Source organism: Capsella rubella, unplaced genomic scaffold, assembly GCF_000375325.1.
Source record: "Capsella rubella cultivar Monte Gargano unplaced genomic scaffold, Caprub1_0 scaffold_8, whole genome shotgun sequence".
NCBI lineage: Eukaryota > Viridiplantae > Streptophyta > Magnoliopsida > Brassicales > Brassicaceae > Capsella > Capsella rubella.
In genome coordinates this window covers 10560701-10587026 of record NW_006238916.1, presented here as the reverse complement: position 1 = coordinate 10587026, position 26326 = coordinate 10560701, and the positions used below count along the sequence as shown (strand labels likewise).

At 37.7% G+C, this 26326-nt stretch overlaps 7 protein-coding genes across 11 annotated transcripts; 2 read left to right on the top strand and 5 right to left on the bottom strand.

The window, feature by feature from the left end:
* The first annotated feature begins 411 nt into the window (after window positions 1-411).
* Window positions 412-1097, top strand: LOC17875775. Its single transcript, XM_006282235.2, has one exon. The coding sequence runs from the start codon at window positions 457-459 to the stop codon at window positions 841-843; it is 387 nt and encodes a 128-aa protein (XP_006282297.2). The 5' UTR covers window positions 412-456; the 3' UTR covers window positions 844-1097.
* Window positions 961-3616, bottom strand: LOC17876348 (glycerol-3-phosphate acyltransferase 9). Its single transcript, XM_006280578.2, has 12 exons — window positions 3427-3616; window positions 3283-3340; window positions 3029-3147; window positions 2823-2922; window positions 2648-2743; window positions 2468-2564; window positions 2221-2308; window positions 2043-2139; window positions 1879-1964; window positions 1545-1664; window positions 1336-1434; window positions 961-1150 (listed from the first exon to the last, which is right to left on the bottom strand). The coding sequence occupies exons 1-12, from the start codon at window positions 3546-3548 to the stop codon at window positions 1099-1101; spliced, it is 1134 nt and encodes a 377-aa protein (XP_006280640.1). The 5' UTR covers window positions 3549-3616; the 3' UTR covers window positions 961-1098.
* A 539-nt stretch (window positions 3617-4155) lies between these two features.
* Window positions 4156-5052, top strand: LOC17876539 (putative defensin-like protein 274). The gene is made up of 2 exons (XM_006282003.2): window positions 4156-4266; window positions 4573-5052. The coding sequence occupies exons 1-2, from the start codon at window positions 4194-4196 to the stop codon at window positions 4731-4733; spliced, it is 234 nt and encodes a 77-aa protein (XP_006282065.1). The 5' UTR covers window positions 4156-4193; the 3' UTR covers window positions 4734-5052.
* LOC17874939 (4-hydroxy-3-methylbut-2-en-1-yl diphosphate synthase (ferredoxin), chloroplastic) lies at window positions 4970-9461 on the bottom strand. Its single transcript, XM_006280002.2, has 20 exons — window positions 9318-9461; window positions 8805-9027; window positions 8535-8692; window positions 8282-8388; window positions 8090-8190; window positions 7947-8023; window positions 7727-7846; window positions 7418-7648; window positions 7224-7340; window positions 7070-7144; window positions 6893-6970; window positions 6725-6784; window positions 6562-6624; window positions 6338-6482; window positions 6119-6257; window positions 5949-6026; window positions 5701-5860; window positions 5523-5621; window positions 5325-5429; window positions 4970-5246 (listed from the first exon to the last, which is right to left on the bottom strand). Exons 2-20 carry the CDS (start codon window positions 9010-9012, stop codon window positions 5142-5144), a joined length of 2226 nt encoding a protein of 741 aa, XP_006280064.1. The 5' UTR covers window positions 9013-9027; window positions 9318-9461; the 3' UTR covers window positions 4970-5141.
* A 278-nt stretch (window positions 9462-9739) lies between these two features.
* On the bottom strand, window positions 9740-11352 carry LOC17875257 (yrdC domain-containing protein, mitochondrial). 2 transcript variants are annotated; one of them, XM_006281637.2, is made up of 5 exons: window positions 11227-11351; window positions 10849-11083; window positions 10585-10760; window positions 10216-10507; window positions 9740-10098 (listed from the first exon to the last, which is right to left on the bottom strand). In XM_006281637.2, exons 1-5 carry the CDS (start codon window positions 11300-11302, stop codon window positions 10026-10028), a joined length of 852 nt encoding a protein of 283 aa, XP_006281699.1. In that variant the 5' UTR covers window positions 11303-11351; the 3' UTR covers window positions 9740-10025. The 2 variants fall into 2 exon arrangements, with proteins under 2 accessions (XP_006281699.1, XP_023642641.1); XM_023786873.1 differs by lacking the exon at window positions 9740-10098 and having other exon boundaries at window positions 10413-10519; window positions 11227-11352.
* A 125-nt stretch (window positions 11353-11477) lies between these two features.
* LOC17876842 (E3 ubiquitin-protein ligase MARCH7) lies at window positions 11478-14633 on the bottom strand. 4 transcript variants are annotated; one of them, XM_006282098.2, is made up of 9 exons: window positions 14525-14633; window positions 14124-14197; window positions 13319-13807; window positions 13090-13249; window positions 12713-12995; window positions 12518-12590; window positions 12314-12404; window positions 12149-12249; window positions 11478-11933 (listed from the first exon to the last, which is right to left on the bottom strand). In XM_006282098.2, the coding sequence occupies exons 2-9, from the start codon at window positions 14193-14195 to the stop codon at window positions 11718-11720; spliced, it is 1485 nt and encodes a 494-aa protein (XP_006282160.1). In that variant the 5' UTR covers window positions 14196-14197; window positions 14525-14633; the 3' UTR covers window positions 11478-11717. The 4 variants fall into 4 exon arrangements, with proteins under 4 accessions (XP_006282160.1, XP_023644778.1, XP_023644783.1 ...); XM_023789010.1 differs by having other exon boundaries at window positions 14124-14265; window positions 14525-14631; XM_023789015.1 differs by lacking the exon at window positions 14525-14633 and adding an exon at window positions 14305-14333.
* Window positions 14634-23064: 8431 nt separating this feature from the next.
* LOC17877177 (F-box/kelch-repeat protein At5g60570) lies at window positions 23065-25390 on the bottom strand. Its single transcript, XM_006280515.2, has 2 exons — window positions 25225-25390; window positions 23065-24888 (listed from the first exon to the last, which is right to left on the bottom strand). The coding sequence occupies exon 2, from the start codon at window positions 24520-24522 to the stop codon at window positions 23323-23325; it is 1200 nt and encodes a 399-aa protein (XP_006280577.1). The 5' UTR covers window positions 24523-24888; window positions 25225-25390; the 3' UTR covers window positions 23065-23322.
* Between the last annotated feature and the right edge of the window lie 936 nt (window positions 25391-26326).

Here is a 26326-nt window from a genome sequence, read left to right as displayed (position 1 = left end):
ACGTAATATATGATAATGATATGAGCTGAATTGACCCAAGTTAAGTCCACCACTAAAAGTGAAACTTTTCTTCGTTAGGCGTCAACATTATAAAGTGGTTACACTTTGCTTTACGATTGTCACAATTGATTCTTTTATATTCCCTCCTTACAATTTGCTTCTTCCTACTAAGATACACCAATTACTTCCACTAATAGAAAAAATAAATTAAAATTTTGAAATTCCCAAAGCATTATTGAGTATAAGTACCAAAGCAAATCTCAGTGTTACTCATATCAACTTTAAGTGGAAAATCAATAAATTGACTATATGATCTGATGCTTCGCTCCGTATCTAGGTTCTATACACTTGTGACGTGGCGAATCACCATTTGTCATAAGCATCCTATATATTCCCCTCCATCTCTTCAAGTCTTCAGAGAGATCAGAAACAAAGAGAGAGGTTTGAACCTTTGAGATGATGATGAAGGTTGGTTTCATGATTGTAGCTCTTTTTATCGTATCCGTTGAGATTTCAGCTAAAGAAATTTCACCAAAGGTGTCTCCTACTGAGCATTCGTCTTCTCCGCCTCAGCCAGAGAATGAAATGTCTCCATCTCCGACAATGTCTACTGAATACGATTATTCGTCTTCGTCTCAGTTTACAGAAGCCAGTGATCTCAATTACACTGAGAATATCAGAAAGGGAGGCAAAAAAGCCTCCGCAGGAGACAAAACTGGAATTGTTGTCGGAGCCATTGCAGCGGTGAGTATGGTCGGCTTCGGTGGAGGATATTTGTTGAAGAAACGGCGTGAGAACGTTCGCCGTTCGCGGTATGGATACGCCGCCACTGAATTCTTCTGAAGATCTCGTCACCGCCTTCAAAATTCTCAAAGTCTTCTTTCTTTCGGTATATATTTGTTTGTTCGTTCTTATAAATCTTTTGAATATGCAAATTTGTGGTGTAGCATTCGAACAAGATGCAAAAGTGAGTTCTGTTTATTGAGAGATTCACAACATTGTATATTGAAAAAACAGAGAGAACATGAGGCATCAGATTGTTTTTGTCTAATTGAAAAATGAAACACCACAAGGAAATAAATAACTTCATTTTTACATTCACTTATCTTCTTCCAATCTAGCCAGGATCGATTCAGCGAAACTCTGTTGCCTGTCAATTTAAAGGAAGACAAAGTAAACATAAAAAAATTGTTGGTATTAATTCAAGGATCACTAAAGTTGAGCCTCTAAATTTGTGCAACTGCCAAGTTTGGATATAATGGAAAGTCTTGCTTTGGCTTCTGAAAATTCTTAAGAGATTTAGCTAGTTCTACAAGGTAATGACGTAGAACATACTTGCGTTCGCTATGCTTGGAGCTTGGTCTCGAATACTTCAAGTATCCATCCCAAGGGACCTTTTTGAGACCCGCCCGAGTAGATATCATGTCTCTAACCCTGTCACAAGTATATAAGATGGATGTAAAAGAATGTCATGCCAGGTAATTAAAGAAAAATTTCTTAGCATATGATTTCTCTGATGAAAGACCAAGGGAAGAGTGTTTTACCTCTCTGCAAACTCAATCCCTGTTTCACCGGGCCTTATAGTTTGAGGTTCCAAGTACCACACTTCACACACAACAGCCCATGATGTCATGAGTTGCAGCAAGTGCATAGTAAATGATTGTCTGCAAAGAGCATGCAAGACAATTTGTTACCAAGACAAAGAAATGACCCTAAATATTTCGCACTAGAAGAAAACTTGTTTCAATCAGAACTGAGCAATATATCAGCAAAAAAAGAGTGTATAATAAGTTAGAAATGCTTCTTCATCCCTTTCAACAATACTTCAGAAATTCAAAATTATCTTTGATATGAAAGTCTTAAAGAAAATACCCTTACTTTCTGCTATTCCAGAAGGCATCAACAAAAATCTTGTTGTATTTAATTGCAATTGGACAAACTGTGCAGTCCAATTCAAAAGCACCCTTAACATTATCATGAAGAGAATCAGAAACTATAACATAGTACGAGGCTAAATCACATCAAAGTTAGGTCCAAAATACCTTCTTAAACATCACTGTATAGTTATTATTTACACATGTCCCCTCAGGAAATATGAGAAGAGGATTATTGTCAGCTCCTTGGACATGGTCCCTTAACCTGATTTATGAGTCATATTCCCATAGTTAGCATGAGTAGAATAAGTAACAGACATTTAAAAGGTATAAGAGTTATGCATACTTTCTCGCTACAATTTCACGATCCTTTGCCTCTGAACGATTGAACCAGATACATCCTACACTCTCTAATATTGTGCTTTGCAGAAGCCCTTCATATATAAAGCAACAAAAGTCAATCACGGCTTTCACAATAAAGCATGAAAGGTAAACCAATCAGTCATCACTAAATCGACCACAAACCTATTAAAACTAAACAGTCATAAAGGTCATAAGCCACTTCTGGGGTACTCTAATAGCCAGAAACTTACCAACCCAACCAGGATGCTTCTGCATTATAACAGCAAATGCAGTCATCTGCTCCAAGACGATGAAATCAATCATCGAAGTATGGTTGGCAACATAAACCTGTTTAACCCAGATCATAATGTAAGCATAGGTAGACGAGCATAAAAGAGATACAAAGTAAAGTTTTTATAAGGAAACATAACCTGCTTGGGACGGATGCTAGGCCGTGGCCCGTGATACTTGACAACTCCGGTCCATGAGGCAACAAAAAAACTGCATATCATTTCCACCAAGACCCTCTGGTAACACAGAAAAAGAAAGTAAAATCTTCTTGAATTCACAGTGAAAACGTAATCAGAAACAGAGAATCCAACCCACCTCTATCTTTTTCCTCAATCTATCTTGACCTTTCAGCAGATAATTTACGGGGATAAACAATGAAAGGAAGATAATCCACCCAAAAGCTAAAGTGACGACCCTGCAGATATTTTTTTAAAAATGAACTGCTTAGTGCAAGCACACTGGCTGTGAATCGTAACTTTGAGCCAAGAACAAGAACTACTAAATAAATAAAAGGAACAAACCTCAAGGGAAAGAGGATACAGTATCTAACAACAACCCCAAAGCACCATAGTGGGAATAAGTAAATGTTCCAGTTCCAAGGTTCTGGAGGATTCGATTTGAAACATCTTGTGAACGAGTCCTGAAAAATCATACCCAAAAACCAACAATGACATACGGTTACAGAGATAAAAATCCATCCTTTAGCTCATATATTTGAAGTCTAAGAGAGTAATCTAATCGTGACACAGATTTGGGTTTAGTCGAGACATCATACATCAACAATGGCACCAGCAGCTTCAGTGAGAGTGGGAGAGATATCGAGCAAGTCACGCCTGCAATCACTCACGAAGAAGGGTGAATACTCAATCACCCGATCAGATCAAATTCAAATACACAGAAATTGCTTGAGAGAATATACAGGCTGAGCTTGCCGCGTGGTTCGTGGATAGAGGAACCGGAAGGAAGGTAATCTTCGAGGTTAGGGTGATCGAGATCAAGCTCGGATCTTGAAGTCACGAGCTTCCCTGCGGTACTGCTCATGGTTTACGTCGCCGGTGATTGTTTATTGGCGTTTTTCCCAATCTTCAATTCTCCGATGAGAGAGAGAGAGAGAGCTTTACCATTCACGAGGCTTTTACTTTGTCTGAACGATACTGTAATCGGCCCATATTAGTATAATCGGCCCATTTAGTATATAAGGCCCAATTTGATCAACCGAATATCAAACATGTTTTGAACACCTTAAGTAGGTTTTTGCAGATTGTTTTTCAATCAAGCCTTGAAGAGAACTTTTCTCTTGAGATTTTCAATATGAAAGAGAGCTTGGTCACTTATGAGGAGTATCATGTATTTTGCATTAAACTTGTAGAAGGTTCTTAAAAATTTACAAGTAATCAAAGTTACTCCTCCACCGTCTATTTTTTTTTCTTCCTATCCTCACTAAATTTAGATGTCAGAAACTACATCTAGTACTAACTTTTAGGAGACTTTTTAATATTGTTATTGCTACATTAACCATAAATTATCTTACTAAAAATGGTCTACTTTTAAAAAAGAAAAGAAAACAATTACTATCTTTGTAACGAAATTCACTTATAAAATATCAGATAATAGATCATAATTTTCCAAACACAAACTTAAACTTGAATACCTTGCATTACAAAGAAAAAGAAAACAAACTAAGAAATGGCTTCATCAAAATTTCAACTTGTTGCAATTTTCGTGATCTTCTCTCTCGTTGTCACAGCCCAATCCCAAGGTAAATTATAGGTTTTTCCTTCCACAATGTTAGGTTTACATTAACAAGTGCTTCTTTTAATTTTGTTTTTAAATTAAAAACATTCCAAAACTCCACAGATTTTATGTTTATGAAGAGTTTCAAAATTAAAGTTTAGAAAACTATCCTAGATGATTTTGTAAATTTGAAAAATTAATCGAAATTATATTGTAATAAAAAAAGAGAAGTCAAAACAATGGGTTATTTTTAAACCAAAACATGTTTTTGTGGTATGTAATATTTTTGTTTTGTTTAAGGATCTTTGACCAAATTATATGAAATTCACAGAAAAAGATATAATTGACGGACCATGCCGCTTAAGAGGAACGTGCAAGAGCGACAACGACTGCGACACCCATTGCCACAGGAGCACCGACCCTACACCTTTGGACGGCCACTGCCTCTTGGACAATCCCACCGGTCCTGTTTGTTGCTGCTTATTTGATTAAATCCACATATATATACATCACCTTATTTTATTCTTCAAATCTCTCCATCGTATGTTCCTTAAACTAATGATGCAAAGATTTATAAATTACGTCTCAATTATATGAAGTAAAAAGAGAAGTGATTTTGTGAATCTTGTGATATACATATATTTCTTGGTTTGCCATATTAACTACTTGCATGCCATGAAAGTGTTATCATTATAAGAGAATGGCTATTTGTGAACAAATGTATAACGTATTTGTAACTCGTTTCTCTTAGTTTTATTTCGCTCGAGAACTGTTATCATATTAGAGGTTTGTTGAATATGATGTAATACAACAACAAATACATGAGATATACACTTAAAATGTATTTTATCTTCTGGCTCAGTTTACAGAGAAAGGCCTACCATCTCCACTGTTTGAAATCTACTCATCAGCCACGGGTGGATCTACCCAACGACCATGTTCTTTTATCAGACCAATCAGAGCATCTGTTGCCTCCGTCATAGCAATCCCACGCTTCACCACCGTCTGTCCTCAAAAGTATCAACATTTGGACCGAATATATAAACACTATCACTAAGAAACCAAAGAGAGTAAAGGTGTTACCTTTCCGACATAAAGGTCGATTTTCCCAGGAGAACCACCTACATATCCGAAATCAGCATCTGCCATTTCTCCTGGTCCATTCACAATGCAACCCATGATTGCGATCTGCACCATTATTCAACTCGTTTACATTCAAAAACAGAAGGAAAAAAACAAAACTTCCCTTGAAAACATGTATAAGAGTCTTTGAGTTTTAACCGAAACGCCAGGTAAATGTGAAGTCTTTTCTCGAATCTCGGCGCTAATTTCTTGCAAGTCGAATAGCGTTCTTCCACAAGACGGACACGATACGTATTCCTGCAACGATTTTACAAGTTATTACTTCTCCTTTTCAAGAAAAAAAACCCGCAGAGATAGTGTATCTTTTTGCTTTTACCGTCTTTGTGTTACGCATTCTGCAGCCTTGTAATAAGTTGAAGGAAGTATTACGAAGAAAATCAAAATCTTGGTCAGGTGCTTCAAGCATTACACCATCGCCGAGTCCATCCACAAGAAGGCCTCCAGCGTAAGTCCCTGCGTGAATCACCAATTCGTCTCTGCATTGTGCGCAAGAAGAAAGAAAACACAATAAGATCAAAAGTGAATTTTCCATTCACTGCACAGAGCTTGAAATTCGTTATCTACCTGTGAGTTCCAGTTGGGAAATTTATGTGGTGAATAACAGGAAAGTTAACTGAATTCTCAGATAGGAACTCGAATAACCTGCAAGTCCAGGAAAAGAATATCATTTAGCGCTTATAAATCAGAAATTTTAACTCAGCAAAAATCAGATATTAAGAATTATCTATTATTACCTCCGAGCTGCATGTACTCTGCTAACTTTGTCTTCATTGAAGGGTACATCATGGAGAATCATAGTAGCATCGATATTTTTGAGTATTTCAAGCTTCTCGTATGGCTCATCACCACTGAGAGAGACAACCAAGCGTGTACCTGAAATAATCGAAGCTAAGAAATACTGAAAGAAATTTGTTCTCTTTATTATACTTTCTTTCAGGTAAGAACCAGGTCACCTTCAGGAAGAAGCTTGTAAGCACCACCAGATAGTTCCTTGAGGTTGACAAGAACCATTGCATTGGGCAATGGCTTTGTGAGTTGCTCTGATAAGGGTGTTATAACTCCCATACTGACATCAATCAACCGTTTTAGTGCCAAACGCTGTAAACAGAACTCAATGTTTTTGCTCGGCCATGTCAAATCTTAAAGTAAAATGATATAAAGAAAGGGTGATTCTTACAGCCACATGATCATCTACAGGCGGTAGCTCTCTTAATAAGATTGAATCAACAGTTGCCAGATCCTATACAAGCATTTCTCGGGAAAGTAAGAATTGATAACCAATATAATATTATTACAGTGAGACGGCGTCTCTCATCAAAATATACTGAACCATATCTCACCTTGAATGGCATGCCTACGACAAGCTTTGTAGCGAGCGATCTGTAGAGGAGTTCAGGTGCCTAGAGGGAAAGCAAATTAGTGAGCAGAAAGAAAATGACCCGTTCTATAGATTGCATTAAGGAAATGGAAGATGGAGAGAATACTGAAGAGTATTTCTAAATACTCACCTTTAGTTGGTCCAAAGAAATTGACATTAGAACAGAACCATCACGGTGAAGAACACCTCTGTAATCGACCTCTTCTCCCTATAGTTCTCAGGATTTGTTTTTTATGTTCTTCAATACTTGAAAAGGACATCATGAAGTACATGAGTTTTTTTTTTTATTTTAAATGTATAGTCTTACCTCTTTTTGTACAGGTAGATCACCGGTCCGACGCTGGAAATCAAAATAATGCCTATGCTTTTCTTCAAACGGAGCCTAGTACACAAACGAGTTGCATTAGTCCCATAATGTGGAAAATATACTAGAGAAGCGTCTGAAAAAGAATCATTCATACAACGCCTTGTTGAAGTTCAGCAGCTTTGGTCCCAAGGTTGGCCAATCGCCTGCAGGGATCTATCTCCTCTTCTGGTGGCTCTGTCAGTGAAACTCTAATTGTGTCACCTAGCCCGTCCTGCAATTACAAACAATCATTGCCATACATGAACTGTTAAAGTAAAGATCTTTCCCTTTTGTTATGTAATGAGGTACCTGCAGAAGCGTCCCAATTCCAATTGCAGATTTCATCCGTCCATCTTCTCCTTCTCCTGCCTCAGTAACTCCCAAATGCAAAGGATAATCCCATCCATGAACATACATCTCAGCCACAAGCAAACGGTATGCCTGAACCATGATCACCGGGTTGCTCGCTTTCATTGAGAAAACAAAGTTGTGATAGTCCAATTTCCGACATATCCGGGCAAACTCAAACGCAGATTCAACCTGTGCGACAGAGCTCATGTCAGACAACAGTACATGTGTATTAAGAGAAACCATTGTAAAGTAATCAAGAATTTTCACCATTCCTCGTGGAGAATCCCCATAATAGCTCATGATACGGTCAGAAAGACTTCCATGATTTGTCCCTATACGCATTGCTCTTCCGTATTTTTTGCATTTCTCAACCAAAGGAGTGAAGACCTAAAAAATATAAAAAATAGTAACACCGGTAATAAAGACTGATTAAACTTTAAGGGTTTCAGTGTTTTACAAGACAAGTAAGACAAAGGTTTCCTTCCACCTGTTCAATATGCTGGAGTTCTTTCTGATATTCATCATCTGTATATTCTATCGTCTCAAACTGTGCCCGTCTGTCAGCTGCAAAATCAAATTTTTTGATCATTCTCAAGTTAAAGAACCAAGTGAAAGATAAAAAAACAGTACCAAAATTTCCGGGGTTGACGCGGATCTTGTCAAAGCATTCAGCGACTCGTAAAGCTACAGCAGGGGCAAAATGAATATCTGCTACCAGAGGTATATTGTAACTGTTAACCAAGACGCAAAACACCAGTTCAGTTTCATACGACTCAAACTGTACATACAAAGATAGAAAACTCAGCACAGTCATCGACTTACTTAAGCTGAACAAGTTTATCTTTTATTTCAAAGCACGCATCCGCCTCTTTCTTCCCTTGAACAGTTATCCTCACAATATCCGCTCCTTTATCTGCTATTCTCATAACCTATAATCACAGACCGAACAATAATAAGCTTACGGTGCAACACAATTAAATCATCTGACGCAAGAAATTCATATATTGATGTACACAAATACGCAAGGTCCATATTTCAAACTGTAAATATAATTTTAAGGGACAGAAGGAAAAACCTCATCAACAGTTCCAGCAATATCTTTTGTATCCGATGTAGTCATGGTCTGAATCCTAATAGGATGTTCGCTTCCAAGGGCGACATTTCCAACCATAACAGTACGAGTCTTCCTTCTCACCGTCTTATGCAATGACTCACAATATTTCTGTCTTGGCACTACAAAACCGATTATAACACACAATCATTCACTCTAAACGAAACCTCCAAAAAGGATTTCTTTTTATAAAAAGAAAAATGATAACTTTGCATGAAGCTGTTATGCATATACCTAAGAGAGGGCTTCCTTCTGATGCAGGTTGAAGCTCAGCTAAATCAGAGCCTTGGTTTGAATTACGGATGACTGAAACTCTTCTTCTAGCAGATCTTAGACTCCTCATATCACAAATTCTGACAATACTCATGCTTTTACCAAACCCAAGTTTCGAATCCGGGATCTTAACCCCGGAAACCGGAGCTGGCAACACTCCAGTCGCCATTTTGAATCAAAGTAACTGCATAGTCATTCACAGAACAAAATCAGCTGAATTTGTTATTCTTCTAAAATCCATTTTCGTTACTGTGAAGATCAAAGGCAATTTAACAACAAAAGCACAACACTTTCTTTTAGCTTCAGTTCTGATTCTGAAGCAAATAAAATCAACAAATTTTTCCCAAACCCAGAGTTACCCAACTAAATTATCTTCGTCCCCTCGATGAAATCGCACAGAAACTCATCAAAACCGGACAAAAGAACCAATTTGAGAGAACCCTCTAGAGATTCTCTAAAGCATGAGAAAAGTACCTGACGACGAGCCAAAATCACGCAATTTGAGAAACCAGTCTTGAAACCAGGGAATCAAAAAATAGAGAAGAGAATGTTCGAGAGGAAGAAATTAGTGGTGAGAAGAGTTTGAGAGGGATTGATATTTCACATATAAGAAATTAACAAGTATATGAAGCTGGGTGGTGAAAGGAACTGTGGATAAAACGTTTTAGAGTGTGTCAGAAACAGCCAAGAGGACCAATGACAATTTTTTTTAGTCCAAGTTTTAGCACAAGTACAGTATTAGGAATCAAATTAGAGCACGGATGCGTGTAAAATGAAATTGAGTTTCTACATAAGTTTATGAGATTTTCCTCTATTAATTTGGGTGTGTGTGTGTTTTTTTTAAGTACGACACCATTCGCTTTTAACAGTTGCCACGTTTACAAAACAGACATGGATTGGTTTAATAGTATTCTTATTCCATTAATGACCAGTAATAATAAACTTGAGTAAAAATTATGAAACGGTCCACCAAGTTTCTTTAAACTACAGATGCGTACCACGAAAATTGGAGGTAGCATACGATCAAAATCTAAATCAACAACTATCTTCTCGTATTACAAACTAAACATACATATCTTGAACCAATAGCAAGGATCTATTAAAGAACCAAAGCAAAACCTCAGCATTCTTTTGCAAGTCAGACTTCACATTCATCTTTTAGCTTTCTTCTCTTAACTAACGCTACTCTTCTTCTTCTTCTTCTTCTTCCTCCAGCAAATACTTTTCAAGAATCGCCACTGTTGCATGCTTTGCGCTGAATCAAAGACAAGATGAACATATTTTTGTGAGTAATTAGCTCAAAGACCCCACAAAGATTTATACTTTAAATCCAATAGTTCACACTAACTGATCTAATCATCAATTGCATTACCTTCCCGCTCTAATGATCTTATACTTTCCGGCATTAGTCAGATCGACAATTGTAGATCCTGCGCGACCCGATGGAAGCAAACCACCATCATAGACATAAGCACAATGCTGCCAGATATTCTCAAAATCTTTAACACAAACGCTGCTTCTATCACCGCTTAGATTAGCACTTGTAAGAGCCAACACACTGCCTGAACCTCTCGCTACTTCCCTAATGAACTCACAATCTGGTACCCGTACTCCAATAGTATCAATCCCAGGATTCAAGGACTTTTCAAGAATGCTTGATTCACCTGTTTAAAACACTAAAAGAACACTCTCACATAAAGAGATCATATCGATGCAACCACTCAAAGAAGAAGATGCAAACCTCGTTGAAGTACGAGAGTAACTGGACCAGGCAAGAGTGAATCGAGCAAACCATGAGGTAAGTGATTTGTTGTAGCAACTCTCTTGATGTCTAATACATCGCCAACACATATGGCTAAAGGGCTTGTAAGCTTACGCCCTTTGATCTCATAAATCCGGTTAACCGCTTCTAACGAACTGTTATGTTGTATATAATCACAACGTTTAGTCCAGGCAATGTAAAAGCTAATATTGCAGCTACAAAAGTGAAGATTTTTCATATTACCAAGCATCACAAGCGAAGCCATAAAGCGTATCAGTGGGAACAGCTATAACTTTCTCGGATTTGATCGCTTCAATAGCTTCTTTTGCATAGGCTTCGGTTGCAGGATGAACAAAACATGAATTGCTCACTACACAGGTTTCAGCTCTCTCCAAACTCCAAACCATCTTCTTTTGTAATCCCCATCTCAATCTTCTACTGTGGTTAGCAATCGAAAAGAATCTTAACTCGGAAACTCCTATCACACACACATGACAATAATGGATTTATGAATTCGAGATTGGACCTTGCGACCTAAAGAGTTATCTTATTTTGGTTCCTTTGAAAAGAATCCAAATTTTCTCAGAAACCCCAAAAGCAGTACTGATTGAAAAAACCAACCTTTACGTAGGAGAGGAGAAGACGGCACCGGTAAGATTACGGGAAGTTTCTCAGCGAGCCTCGTGGAGAGATTCATCGTTGTATAAATCTCATACACCGTCGTCGAGAAGAAGAGCTAAGACTTAAGCCTAAAAGTCAGAAACAGAGAAGAAGAGTTTTCAGGAAATTGGCACGTGATTGCCTCGTGACTATTTTGTTTTGTTAATTTTCCTTTTAATATTCGATATTATCTTTTATTATACAACAAAAAATTGAAGAAGCTTTAAAACCAATACTACTACAAACCTTTGATTTGCAGAGATTGCGCAAATCCAAGTTACAAGCTTACTACAACAATTCAAATGTAAAATGTGTATATGCAAAGAAGCAAAACAAACTAAAGAACAATCTTTAAGCAGTTCTTGTTCACTTTCTTTTATACAAATCATTACATAACATTAACCGAACTAACAGTATAAATGTAAAATCATCTCCCCACTTTCAGGCTGGCTCTACGAGGCATTAGGATGATGCCGAGAGGTTGTTGCATCCAGCTGTTGGGGTGGTTGTGTCAGCGTCTGAGCCTGGTTCAGCTGTTCCTCTAGCCTCCTGGCTCGCCACCTTCGTTTCCATCTCACAAACTCAACCATCACTGAGCTTCCGCATATGCAGACACCAAATCCAGCAAATGTTGACAGAAGAACCGACAGAACTGGTTGCAACTTCACCTGAAACCACCGGGAGATCGGATTTGAGCAACACATAATTTGAGTTTATAGACTGATATATATATATGATACAGGTTGCAGCTTTATGTTCATTTTTGCCTAAGAGATCTCTAAACTCTCGATCATTATCGGCTAAACCAAAAGCTGGCAAGTTCTTTTAGCTTCAAGGATATATTTAGCAAGGAAAAGGTAAAAAGGCGTTGAAGAGTACTAACCACGGAATAAAATATATGGGCGAAGAGAACCACCAAAGCAAACTGGACAGATGCGTAAATCCAGACAAATCTTCTCATGACTGCATAGGAATATTCCAGAGCTAAAAACGTATCAGAGTGGAGGAAACACATTGAGAAGAGTTTTTTTTCCAAAAGAAGACCTACCCATGGTTGACGCGGTCATGGATGCAAGAAGACCAAGAATACAAGAAAATGGCAGAGATATCGCGATTGCACCCGTACCCAATTTCTCAACCTGTAAATAAGACTTAATATTATAGATATCTGTCTGTAGTATATCTGTATGTAAGTCTATATCAAGAAGCTTGTTTTTGTTAAGGCTGGTTATAAATAGTAGAGACAGATTACCAAGAGCTGCTCGAGAAAGCAGAAGTAAGCGAGCATACTGATGATTACTAGAACCGGTACCTCTTGCCAGACCCTGTTGAGAAATAAATGCAGAGACTTAGTCAAGGTTTCCTATTTAACCATAAGAGAGATTGGATGTTTTGAATACTCTGTAAAGTAATTTGTACCAAGAATGAGAACATAAGTTTATTTTACCTGTAACCAGTGACATCTAGCTGAACAACACCAGAATTTCTAAGGCTTTGGATCCGTAAGAGTGTTACAGGTAAGTTCTTAACTTCTTCTTTACAAACCTCACAGGTCTTGTTTCCCTTTATGGTGAACCATTTAAGAGCACAATCTTTGTGGGCAAGAGCAAGTTCGCCTTTGCAACTACACTCCATTTTTAAGGTTTCTCCTCCTTCACAGAGCTCTACCAAACAAATCCTACAAACTGCTTCATCCTCAGGTATATCTTCTCCATCAGCATCACCTGTTTCTGTTCAACACATTGATAGATTTGTTATCTTCAGTAAACAAATATTTCAGAAACAAGAAAAGGAAACATATAACCGACTGAAACACAAACTTACCCGTATCACCAGCCTCTGATGCATTTGAGAAAATGTCTCCTTCTTTTACACGTGGAGTCGAAGGAATTACTCTGAAGAATGACTCCATTCCCTTTAGGCTTAGTTCCTTGTCATTAACAGGCACAGAGCGAGAGCGAGCTATGTGCACACTCCCTTTGCTCTGCAATACCAAGTATAAGTACCTAACAATAGCGAGGTTCTCTGAAAATGATACAAGAGAAAAGCTTACGTTTGGAGTTGGAGGAGCAACACTGCTTCCCCCATGAGCTGACTCTGAGTGTGAAAGAATAACGGGAGTCACAGGTAGAGATGAAGTTCTCTTGATCTTAGGCGTAAATAACTTCGAAAGTGATAATGACCTCGCTATCGAAGCCTTCTCTTGCAATGCAGAAGGAGAACAGGCATTCCCTTGTCCCTTCTCGATATCAGTGTTAGAGGTTTTAGGTTTACAGCCAGCTTTTGGCAAAAGATTCTTCAGGGAGGATTTGCCACGCAGAAGAGCAGAAGAAGTAGGAGGACCAGGACCTGGAGAGCTAGAAGTCAGAGAAAAGTTAACTCTTCTCGGAGTTGGGCTAGGTGTTGGAGGCATTTTGATTACAACCGAATCTTGAGATGAAAGACCAGTTGCTCTCGAGGGAATCTGCAAAGAGAGGTTCTTTCGCCTCCATTGTTGAACATTTGCAGAAGCCTCTTCTGTTATAGCAGATGATTCTTCAGCCTTCGCATTAAGAACACAGATGATAGTAACCAATGGGTTCTATGAGAACTTGAAGAAGAAAGCAATTCCTCAAAAGAAGTAATCTCATGAATGAAACTAACAACACTAAATCAATTTGATCTGAATTTTGCAAACACACTAAGCAATTTTTGGCAAGTAATTCATTCGAAGTTCAAATCTCAAATAGTTTCAAACCTTTTCAATTCCCTTAAACAGACACATCAAATTCATTCAAAGTTCAAATCTTTGAAAAAACCAAGATCCAAACTTTGCACACATACATAAATTTTGATGTGGATGTGATGTGGATATGTACCTGATTAGAAGCAGGAGCAGAATCACCATGGCTTGAATCAAGAGGATTAAGAGGCTTTTCCTCAGTAGCCATCACTAATACAAACAGCAAGAGATTGATTTCAGTTTAAGGCAACCTTTAGAATTCCCAAAATTCAAATACTCTGCACCAAATAAAGCAGAACTAAGAGAACTCAAACAACCTTAACAAAATAGAGAAGAAAAAAAAAAAAAAAAAAGACTTTAATTAGAAGGAAGGGACACCGAAACGCTCAGAATAATCTTGTGATATAGTCATCAAGCAAGAAGCATAAAAGTTTGCTAGAGAAAAGCGTGACACAGTAATATACAAGTAGAGCTAGAAACAACAAACAACAAAAACAAACCACAAGTAGAAGAAGCCCAGAAACTAAAGAAACGTACCCAAAAAGAGAAAGTTCCAAAATATTCCTTAAAACCCGCCCAAAAGGAAGAAACTTTGAAACAAAGGAGAAAGGGAGAGAGAGAGAGAGAGAGGTGTTTGTTTTGGTTGCTTTATCTTCTTCTCGAGATTAGTGTATACTTATGATGATGAGGAAGATAGTGGAATCGGGCTGTAAATGAGGAAGAAGAATGAATGAAATAGAGAGAGAGAGAGAGAGAGAGAGAGAGAGAGAGAGAGTAAAGCATGATTCTCATTTATGAAAAGAGAAAGAGAGAGAGATGGGCCTGCCTTGCCTGCCTACACTTCCTTCTTCTCAATACCTCTCCTCGCCTATTGCTAAAAAAATATTTTTAATTTCTTTGCCATTTTGATGTAAATTTCATTTTCTTTCTAGATAAGTCACTAGTGTTGGGCTTATTCATTTTCATCAAATATGATCCTACCATCCGTTTCTGTTTTTTTTACTTATATAGTTAAAGCAGCAATCAGGCGATGCTAAATTATGTTTACTATTGGTTAACCACTTAAACTTATACATAAGCAATTAATTGCTTAACTTTTATAGATTTTACTGATGATTTCAGAGTTCTAACTTGATGTGTTTTACAAAGATTTGCTTTCTTATAACTTTAAAAAACTGTTGATCTGATTTTGTTATAATTTTCTTTTTGTAAAAGATAAAAGAAAAAAAAAATCATTAAACCAATTTGGTACAAAGTTTTAGTACATTCTCACGAATTATTCCGGAAAAAATAAATAAAAACCAAAAGAAAAAAATATTTATGGAAAAAGACAGTATAGTAGTGGTTGTGTGATGCGTGTTATATTTGATACGGGCGCGGCACAATATGATAAGACGAACACAATTGTGTAATTTTACATTTGTGTGTGTGTGTGTGTAAGTACTGGCTAACCAACTCATGTGAATGTATGACATGTGTAGTATCATAGTGATTTAGTGGCTTTCTTCTCTTTTCCTTTTCAATTTTAAATCTCTTTTTGAAATTTTTGTTTTTGATCATATCACCCAAGCTTGATGTAACACCTGCATTTCTGTTATTGCTCTCATTGTCTATTTATTAGTCTTTAGAACCGTGTAACGCTTTCCAAAAAAGAACTTAATTGTGACTGAAATTTTCGTTTCCAAAACTAGGTGTTGATCTATCAAATCTAAATTACGATTAACAAATGGTAGTTTTTTGGATTCATTATTGGAACTATACAATAATAATTAGGCGGATCAACCAAATTCCTTTAATCTTTAAAGTTAACTTTATGATAATCCACGTTTTCTAGTAACTATTTTTTGTCATAATTTTGTAATTGTTTTCACGAAAGAGTAAATAACGTGATGTGGCTAGCTCTATATAAATGTTGGCAAGATTCATATTAGTATCTTATGTAAGCGAAGAGACTATGGTATATATTTGGATTAAAAATTTGTTAGCGATGCATTAGGTTTAGCAAAGCTTGTTTGATGTTAAGATCTCTGAATTATCATACATCACGATCATGCGTGAAGTTTGTGCTTGGTTAGGTGGTGCAGATAATAACGTTATCTCATTAAACAATTATTCTATACGACAACTATAGATATGATTAATAATAATATGCTCTGATTTGACATTGTTTAAAGTTTTTGGTTTTCATTAATTCTTGTAACATCATATATACTAATATATACTATCATCCAAGCTGAAACAAGTAATAAACCCTCTCTAATTCATTTCTAAAGCTTATGTTACAAATTACTGAGTTAAGCAAAAGTACAAATTTATAGTATAATTTCTTTAAATAATCTACAAGTTCGGCTAATTAGGTTATCATTATTAATGGGGTTTTAATAAATTTTAGAGTTAAAGATTTGTTAAGAAATGGTTCTAAGATCAATAATGATGGTTTTTGTGATTTAGTTATCGTTTATGTTGCATGAGAGAGTACTAGTGCTTTTTTGGCGATAGTTTTATCTGTCTTGACTCTTGACAGTGGATAGCCGATAGCCACACACAAAACACACAGAACCTAAAGAAAAAGGTTAGTCATGTTTTTTCTAATGCTGGTGGTGGTAACTGGTAAAGAAGGAGAATATATAATTTGAATTCGGCTTTGGAATGATGCCCCAACAATAAAAGCGACTTTATTTTACATATTTTTGCTTCTTACGAAGAATCTCTGCTTTTCAAGGAAAACATTTGTAAGAGTAATCTACTCGTGAATAAAGCTAATTTTGACTTGAATTTAAAAACCAGCCATCCTTTATCTGAGGTGTTATTAGACTGAAGATTTGAATTTGCTTTCCTATTGATGACACTAATTTCAATAGATTTGTTATATAATTGGAAGAATCGTTTTAAGTTTGAACGACGGCATGCACAAAAGTAATACTATGTAACCGTTACTGTTGTTTTTGTTTTCAGGAAAAAAAAAAACTTGTGAAAGTTATCCAAACTTTAAAAAAAAAAATTTTATGAAGTTGTAAAGAAGATTTATATAAAAACTAGCTAGAGACAGATTTATATTAACTGATATATATGGCTCCAGGCTCCAGCTATGGATGAAAAGAGAAATTATAACTAAATCTATAATTCTGATTTGGATGTTTTTAATATATCTGAATGGCCAAACCTACCGATTACGTGAAAGTAGATACCAAAGTGATCCAAATCAACCAGAATCGGCCTGACACAAAAGGCAAAGCTATAGCATATTGGTAGGCAATCTCTCTACATATGTACATCATTAATTATAGGATTTGTTTTCTTTCTTTTATGTGGGATTCTGTTTACATGTAATTAGCTTCTTTTAGCATGTATCAGAAGTTAGAACCTACCATTGACGCGACGCACTAATCTGAATAGCTATACTAATACAAAACAATGATAGAACGTACGTTTATTTGATATATATTAACTTTTGTTTGAAAATATAAATGCTATTATGTAAAATACATGCACCATATAATCATAAATGATACGTATATAATATATTGACTTATGCCATCTCTTTATTAATGGTAGGGTTTGTACAGTTTTGTGCTTGTGCATGAATTCTGAACTACTCTATATGTACATGTAATAAATCCTATAAAAAAATAAAAAGTTTGTCTTTGTATATGACTGTACGTGAGGTCAAGCTATCTCGAAGACCCACACATTGTTGGGGGATCGGAGAAAGAATCATCAACTCGAAGATTCTATAGAATAATTAAGTAGACTTAAATGCCTACGTACGTTAACACTGACCTAACTGTGTTTTTTTTTTTTTTGACACGGCCATGAGAGTTCTGTCTTTTTGGTAAGGTTTTGTCTTTTTGGTAAGGTTTTGTCTTTTTTTCTTTTTTTTTTTTTGGTAAAAGGTTAAATTTTATACCAATTTTCAAATTTGCGACAGAAGTTACAGAGAAAACGAAGAAATCAGAATGACCGAAATTTACAACTAAAAAATTTACGAACACAAGACAAAAACACGACAAGGAAAGCATTAGCGAAACAATTAGCAAAGGCCCGAAGAAGAAACACCAATTCCGAACCGCTAAGTTCGAACATTTGCGTGATTGCCTCAGCTCCAAAGAACTCGAGTCCTCATCGTTGTTGCCACGAGCAACCCTACCCAAAGCCAGCCTTCAAAACCTCGAGACAAAAGGGCGCCTACAGCTTCTCCGAGGACTAACGCAAAAACGGAACCGCTAAAATTGGACCTAATCGCACCCGGCGGCATGGGAGCATCTACGGGCAGCCAGAGAAGCCGCCTCTGACCACCATTCCCAAGCGTGAACCAACGGGAACCATCTCCCACGGGATTGAGAAAGCAACCTAGACAGAACCGCTGCCTCTATTCAACCACTAAGCCTTCGCCGATGTGAAAAGCGTAGCAAACCAAGACGCAACAATACAAAGAAGACACAAACACCTACAACAAACCCCAAACCAGCCTATGCAAAACAGCAGCACAAGCCTAGGAAGAACCAACCGGAACGAACCAAATCAAAAACACCAACAACGAACCTCCGATACAGAGAAAAGGAGACCTGACGAGAAGCCACAAACTAGCAACTACGGAAGACGCAGCTGACACCAACGTCCACCCACAAGACAGAAGAGATTCGCCGTTAACGGATAACCGCCACACGAACAACCAAAAGCAACAATTCCAAACAAATTGACGCTGAGGAAGCTTCCACTTGTGTCACAGATCCAATGCCCTTCACTCTCTGCCACCAGAAGCTTGAAAACCGTTGAAGGAGAGACCGATGAAGACACGAAGAAACAGAAGCTCGGAGGTGAGACCAAGAACCGGATCAGCACCAACACTGAAAAGGGAGAAAGGCGAAAGAGACCGGCTAGCTAAACCGGAATCCAGAGGCACCACAAGCACAGCCACCGAAGGAGACCGAGCTGCTCCCACGCCTCAACAACCTCACAAAAAAAAAACCCAAGATCTAAAATCAGATCTGATACCACTGCTGGAGAGAAAGTCGATCCGCCAGAACCACCAAACCACCGCCGAAAACAAGCCACTGTCCTTAAATAGCGACGACATCGGCGACCCAAACCCTTGGCGAGTACTTTCTCTCCACGCAACAGTTCACCACCTATCCAAGGCTTCAGAGAAGAGGAGATCCAAGCCATCACCACTGGAGCAAACCAACAAAAGCTACAGATAAAAAATAAAAATCAGGGAGCCCTCCCCGGCGCCGGAAGCACACCGGAGAGGCGACGAAACCAGATCTAGCAAGTTTTGTCGAGAAGAAGGGGAAGAGAGAGAAGGGAGAAGCGCGTGCTCTCCACGCGCTGGTTTTTCCAATATAATGTATATCCGTGGCGGTTTCTTTTTCTTTTGGAAACTCTAGTTATACATTCTTGAAGATTATTGATTTATTTCATCGCACAAAGATTCATTAGCTTTGAGTCGAATGGAAAATCTTTATTTATTATAATTAGCATTTTAGTTTGTTTTTAGTGTTGTTTAGTTTCAATCAATTACGAAGCTACTCCTATATAATTATGACCTTATCCTATGGATGGACTACAAATTTGAATTTTCCCATAAGTATAGTGGATTTTGTTTTGGTAGCTTCTATGACACTAGATAATATTTGAGGTTAACTTTCACGCATGCAGAACTTCCAAATTACTAGGTTGGTCTATGGGAATACATGATGACCCAAACTGGAAAAACGTAAATACCACAAGCCATGTAAACGCCAAAATCCGATCCATCAGTTCCTCCGACACGTCATAATCTTTTTCCTTTCTTGGGTTAGCTTACAAGCGATGGATCTACGTGTGTGTCTCGCTAGTTTTGCCAACCTGTCGCGAGAAACCAACTTTCAGATTCCAAGTCCACCACAGCTTAATTGTGCTACTAGCCGCAAAACCCGTTTCTAATAATGGGCTAAGAAAAAATATGAATCATGGAAGCCTTGGAACTTTGGAATGTCTTTCCTCGCTAGGCAAGTGTTTCGGATTCGCCTATCAAGAATAGGGAAAAGAGCTTCGACCGGAGTGCGAATACCGGTATAGATGCGAGCATTTCTTTCATGCCAAAGAGAGTAAATAACTGCTTGAGCCAAAAGAAGCTTTAATGGCTCCATTTTGGGGTCATTTGATGTAGCTTTAAGCCACATGAGGAACCTATCCCAGTTGTTGAAGCCTGCGAATGGGATCTGAAGTTTTTCAAGACCCCATCTCCAAAGGTCATAGCTATATGGGCAGGTTAGAAAGAGATGATCTCTTGTCTCAAAGTAGATCTCGCAAAGGTAGCAAGTATCATCTTCTAAGATTCCCCATTTTCTAAGCCTTGATAGAGTTGGAAGTCTATCTAGGCAACTTAACCACAAAATAAAAGAGTGCTTTGGGATAGACCCTGAAAACCAGACCTGGTGGTGCCAAGTCACCTCTTGTGAAGGTGTCTTAACGAGCTTCCAAGTTTCAGCGAAATTGAACTGGTTTCTAGGATCTCCATGTGGTCTAGCCCATAAGTAGGTGTCCTTAACATCCTCATTAATTTCTATTTCAGCGAGATGTCTTAAGAGGAGTTCAGTCTCATTGCTGCGGGCACCTCTAAAGATCCATCCATCACTAGTGCGAGCCTTGGCCACAGTTGAGTCTAGCGGGAGACCTAACCTTTGGTGTTCTTGAGGGCCTAGGTAAGAAAACAAGTCTCCGAATGGAGTCCAATTATCAAAACAAAAGGAACAAGATTTACCATTTCCAACTTTGCAAGAGAGGAATGTTTTGGCAGTGGATCTTAGCTTGAGAAGCTGCTTCCACATTGATGAACCCTGACTGTTAATAGAGAGGTTCCAAAAACACTTCCTCCTTAGCTTATGATTTCTACACCAAGCAACCCACAAAGAACCAGAAGCAGAGAATAATTGCCAGATGAGTTTCAGCCCAAATATTTTGTTCCAAGATTTCAAGTCCTTGAGGCCTAGGCCTCCTTCTGATTTTGGAGAACAAACTTTTTTCCAGCTGACTTTAGCTTGCTTTGGAATTTCTGCAGAACCAGACCACAAAAATCTTCTGCAAAGCTTTTCAAGATCCTTAATAAACTTTGTAGGTAGGATAAAGGCAGCACACCAATAGGCAACAATATTTTGGATAACGGAGGTGAGCAGTTGCAATCTCCCTGCATATGAGAGGTGTTTGTTCTGCCAAGAGTGAAGGCGTTTTCTCACTTTTTGAACCAGCGGCTCACAGTCAGCCCTTGAGAGAGGATTTGGCAGCAAGGGAAGACCTAGATATCTCACAGGAAGAGTTCCCAAATAGAAACCAAAAGATGAGCTTAAGAGCGCCTGAAATGGAGCATTAGATCCAGCAAGATAAAGCTCAGTTTTGTTCTTGTTCATGATTAGACCTGAGATGCTTGAAAAATAATCCAAAAGATTCACAATAGCCTTTAAAGAGGAGAATTCACCATCAAAGAACAACATCACATCGTCAGCAAAGATAAGATGGGTAACATTCGGGTTCGTTGCCTTAGGGTGATATCCAATATGTCCTGTTTGGAAGCGAAGATCCAACAGCCTTGAGAAGGTATCCATTCCAATCACAAAGAGGTAAGGGGAGAGAGGGTCTCCTTGTCGCAGTCCCTTCTTTCCTTTAAAATACCCACAAAGTTCTCCATTAACTGAGATTGAGAATCTTGTGGTCTTAATACATTGACTAATCCAGTGTATGTATTTTCTTGGGAAGTTAGTTGCCACCAAGATGTCAATTATGAAGCTCCACTCAATGGAATCAAATGCTTTCCTGAGATCTATCTTCAGCATTCCCCTTTTTGAGATCCCATTCTTATTGTAGCCTTGAACTAATTCTGATGCAAGCAGCACATTCTCCACAATTTGTCTCTGCTTAACGAAGGCAGTTTGATTCTCTTGTATCATCTCTGGTAGCAAATTCTGAAGTCTTCTTGCTAAAAGCTTGGAGATGACTTTATAGAGCACATTAATGCAGGAGATTGGTCTATACTCACCCACTGTTTCCGCATTGGTGACCTTAGCAATCATGGTGACTGCTGTGGAGTTCCAACTTGGTTCCATTTTCCCATTCTCAAAGAAGCTCTGGACTGCAATTGTGACTTCCTCACCCACCACATCCCAACAGTGTCTGAAGAACTCATGCTTAATCTATGGTTTAGAGGACTCTTTCTCTAATTTTTATATATATTTATTGTATCCTCTTCTTTATAGTTCTTGTACCGGGTTTGTTCATCCCGGAGTTCGTTGTCGTTGTGGCACCTTTTTTTCTATTTTCATGTAATCGTGAAAGTTATATATATTATCAGAAATTTTATTAAAAAAAAAATGAATCATGGAAGCAGCAATATTTCCGTGTGTATGTTAGCGTGGTTGAGATGCCTCCCAAACTTAACAAGTAAATTTCTTTTCCTCTACATATATGTAACAAGAAAAAATATATGAGACCAAACTAAAAGATCTCACGATTTATGAACTAAGTTGTGTACCAAACTGAACTTATTACATACATTTGTACTGATGACTGCAAAGATAAGGAGCACATGAATACTTTTCTCAGCTCACTGAAATTTGTAGAACGTACTAGCATTTCCGAAATATACAGATGGAGACTGTTTCTAACAGAAAAAACAAATATTGACTGCATTAAATTTCTCAAAAGAAACGTATATATATTTTGTTATCGTTAAAAAAACATTAAAGAATCATAAATCCTAGTTCGAAGTCTCCTCTTCCTCCGGCTTTGGGTCGTGTGGTACGTGGGGGTCTCCTAGACTGGTCATAGGATCATTAACCCCTCCACATTAAAGTCTATTGCTTTCACTTCTTCCATATGAAAAGACTCGTAAGTTTTCACTATCCACAACTACATAAACCGCAAATTATAGTTTTCACTATTCACAACAATCCAATTCTCGGCAAAAGCAATGCCACACTGTAAAATTTTATATTTTTTCTCTTCTCATTCAGTAAATGATGAACAGAGCAAATGACGCAGTGGATTTTTTTTTTCTCTTCTCCTTTGGTAAATGATGAACCAAGTAAAAAACAAGGAAAACATTTTGCAGAGGAATGAATTTTCACTTTTTTTCCAATTTACCCAAAAAAATTAAACAGAACAGACAACAAAAGCATAATGATCCGAAGAGCAAAATGAACTAAAGACCAGTCAAATAGAGAAGAAGAAGAAGAAGAAAGAAGTTCTGTTTTACAAATAAAGAAGAAGAAGAAGAAAGAAGAAAGAAGAAGAAGGAAAGAACGAACCAGAGATAGATTTGATGTAAAGAAAACCCCAACTTTTCCAGAAGGTTTCCTTATTTAGCAGCCCATCACTGCGCAGTTATACACAAACACACCAACATTCTCTTTAACTCCAAGCACTTTCCAATCCAAGTTTCCATCTTTAGCTCCCGACTTTGGACACCAAGAATTCACCACAATGCTCTCACCGTGAGGACCTCGCTGCCCACAAAACACCAACAGTTGGTCCCCGCACGGTTTAAACGCCAACCCCCAACCGTTTGACGAGTCCACCATTTGTGGTAACCTTCCCATTACTTCCCATCTGTTCTTCGCCTTATCATACTTCTTCACCATACTCGTCAAGTACTCGAGTGTGAATAGCTCGTTATTAACCACCACAACAAGAGGTGGAGCCTGCGCTGCTCGGTTCACATTCGGATACATTCCTTCTATCTTCCTCCATTTCCTTGTCTCGAGATCAAATTCCTCCCCACAAGTAACCGATACATTAGGGCTGGTCATGCCTCCAAGCACATAGAATTTACCGTCCATGAAGAATCCGGAGCATAGTCTTCGAGGAGAATGCATATTGGGAAGCATTTCCCATCTCCCTGAAGAAGAATCATAAAGCTCAGCTGATGCTAGTATATTGCCATTCATATCTGTTCCACCTGCAACTATAGCGATGCCGCCAAGGCTTCCAGATGCAAACAAGCAGCGAGGACGATGCATTCCTTCGCATTTGACCCAACACCGAGACCTCAAACTGTATTTCCAAATAGCAAACTGAAACAACTCTCTCCCGAAAACCAGAAGCTCGTCGTCCACAGCCAAAGACTCTTTATCAGCATGGTTGAAGCACTCGTCACAGGGCATCTTAGGTAACACCATCCATTTCTTTTTCATAGGAGAAAACATCAACCAACCTCTGGGGTCACAAACCATGAAAACAAGATACTCCACAATCCCTAGTTCCTTCCTCAAACCAAACAACTGCCCACCGTTGATCAACTTATTGTACTTTTTGTTTACACAAGACAAGGAAGGATAGTCTGACCTCGGAACCCAAGCAAGACAATTTAGAGCAACATCATCAATAAGACCAGGGAGAAGCGAGTCACTTGATCCCAACCTGAGGCGCTGATCATCTTGTTCCTCTCCAACCCTCGAATTCACTACTACAGAAGCAGAAGCAGAAGCAGAAGCAGAAGCAGAAGCAGAAGCAGAAGCAGAAGCAGAGACTTCTCTTCTCTTATTCGAATGTTCTTCAGCCATTAAAGTTAACAATCTATTTCAATACAAAGAATCCAACCCAAACCCAAAAACAAAGAAACCTATTTCAATACAAACAACAAATCCTGTCTTCTTCTCCAATCATCAAAAACGAGTCTCGCTTAATTGGGCAACTCTTGACCCAGTATCCAGATACAGATTTCGATTGTTGCTCCAAAATAATCTGCATCTCCTTATTACTAGTTAGTTTGTCCATCAAATCTTCAAACAAATCTAAACTTTATCACACAACAACATCCTCAAACTCTTTGAAACCCAAACCAGTAAGTTTCCAAAGTTGGAATAACCGTCTTGCCCCGGTGCAAAAACCCAAATATAATCTGTAGTTATATTACACAATGTCCGAATCTGCAAGAAAAAAAAAAAACTCAAATCAATCAAACCAACTGAAGAAAAATTGATAGAACATGTCAAAAATCGAGTCTTTATAACTCCGATCCAAATAGAATCGTTTCGGATTAACAAGAGATCGTTCCTCAAATCAAAGCCAAAGTCAAACAATGAACAAGAGAAAAGCAGATCCGAATCCGACAATTAGAAATCCCAATAAAAATCTGAAATTTGAGAATGCATCCCAGATCCAATTTGAGGATCGATCATACAGAGCAGAAGAAGAGGACGAACAAATCATACAATTAAAAAAAAAAACGAAGAAGAGAAGACTAATCCATATGATATGCTTACCCCCAAAAACCTCCAATGGTAAAATTAGATCTTGCGATGTATCGGGTAATATAATCACCCGTTGAATATTTCGCCGGCGAGTCAAAAGGTAGATAGAGAGAGAGAAGGAGGAGGAGGAGGAGAGAGAGAGTGGACTGGAACAGCTGAAAGAAAAAAATGGAAAAGAAGAGAAGGAGAAGGGTAGGGTTATATAATCGAAGTGTGAGAGAAGCCAAACAAGAGACAAGAAGCTTATGTATTGATGTCTGTCTCTTTCCTAATTAAAAATTAAAAATTAATAACACATAGCATTGTTTTAATTTCTTTCATTCTAACCCTAAACTTTATAGATTTAACAATTTTGACCCCCAAATTAGATGCCTAATTCAGAAGACTTTGTTTGTCCAACATATTAAATATACATATGTTAAATTTTGTTTACCATGTTTAGTTTAACGTAATTATTGATCCACTGGTGTCAACTTAAACTTTATTTCCCAAAAAAATAAAAGATCTAGCAAAGATTTATGAGCTTTTTAGTTGCGATACTTTCATAACAACAAGTTAGATGATTGATTCCTTTGGGAATTCACAAGTAACTTAAAGAACTTATGTGAAGAAAATTTCTACGTATGCATATTAGAAAATACATGCTTGTACATAATTTTAGAAGAAGAAGAATATGCATACACGATACATGCATGCACAAGACTTTTAGTTTTGAGATTTGACAACGACAAAAATTATCCTTTTATATAAGTTCTTTTGATTTTACTCTTAATATTATAAGCTAACATTCTATAGAATTTGGCTCGAGACATCTAACCGATGAAAATATAAAGAAATAGTACATTATTAACATAACGATATATCAATCAAGTCAATTACATTGGGATGCAACAGCATACACGCTCGTCTCCATATAAAACACACACAAAATATGTACCTTAGAGCGAATAAGACAATCTTGTGACAAATCCACAATCGCCCTAAGGATGGTGTGCCATAAGGCAATCTTGTGACGAATCCATAATCGCCCTTGTTTAATCAAATCATATTACCACACATACACACTGTACTTATGATATTTTTGTTTCTAGTAATCAACAAATTAAACATTGCA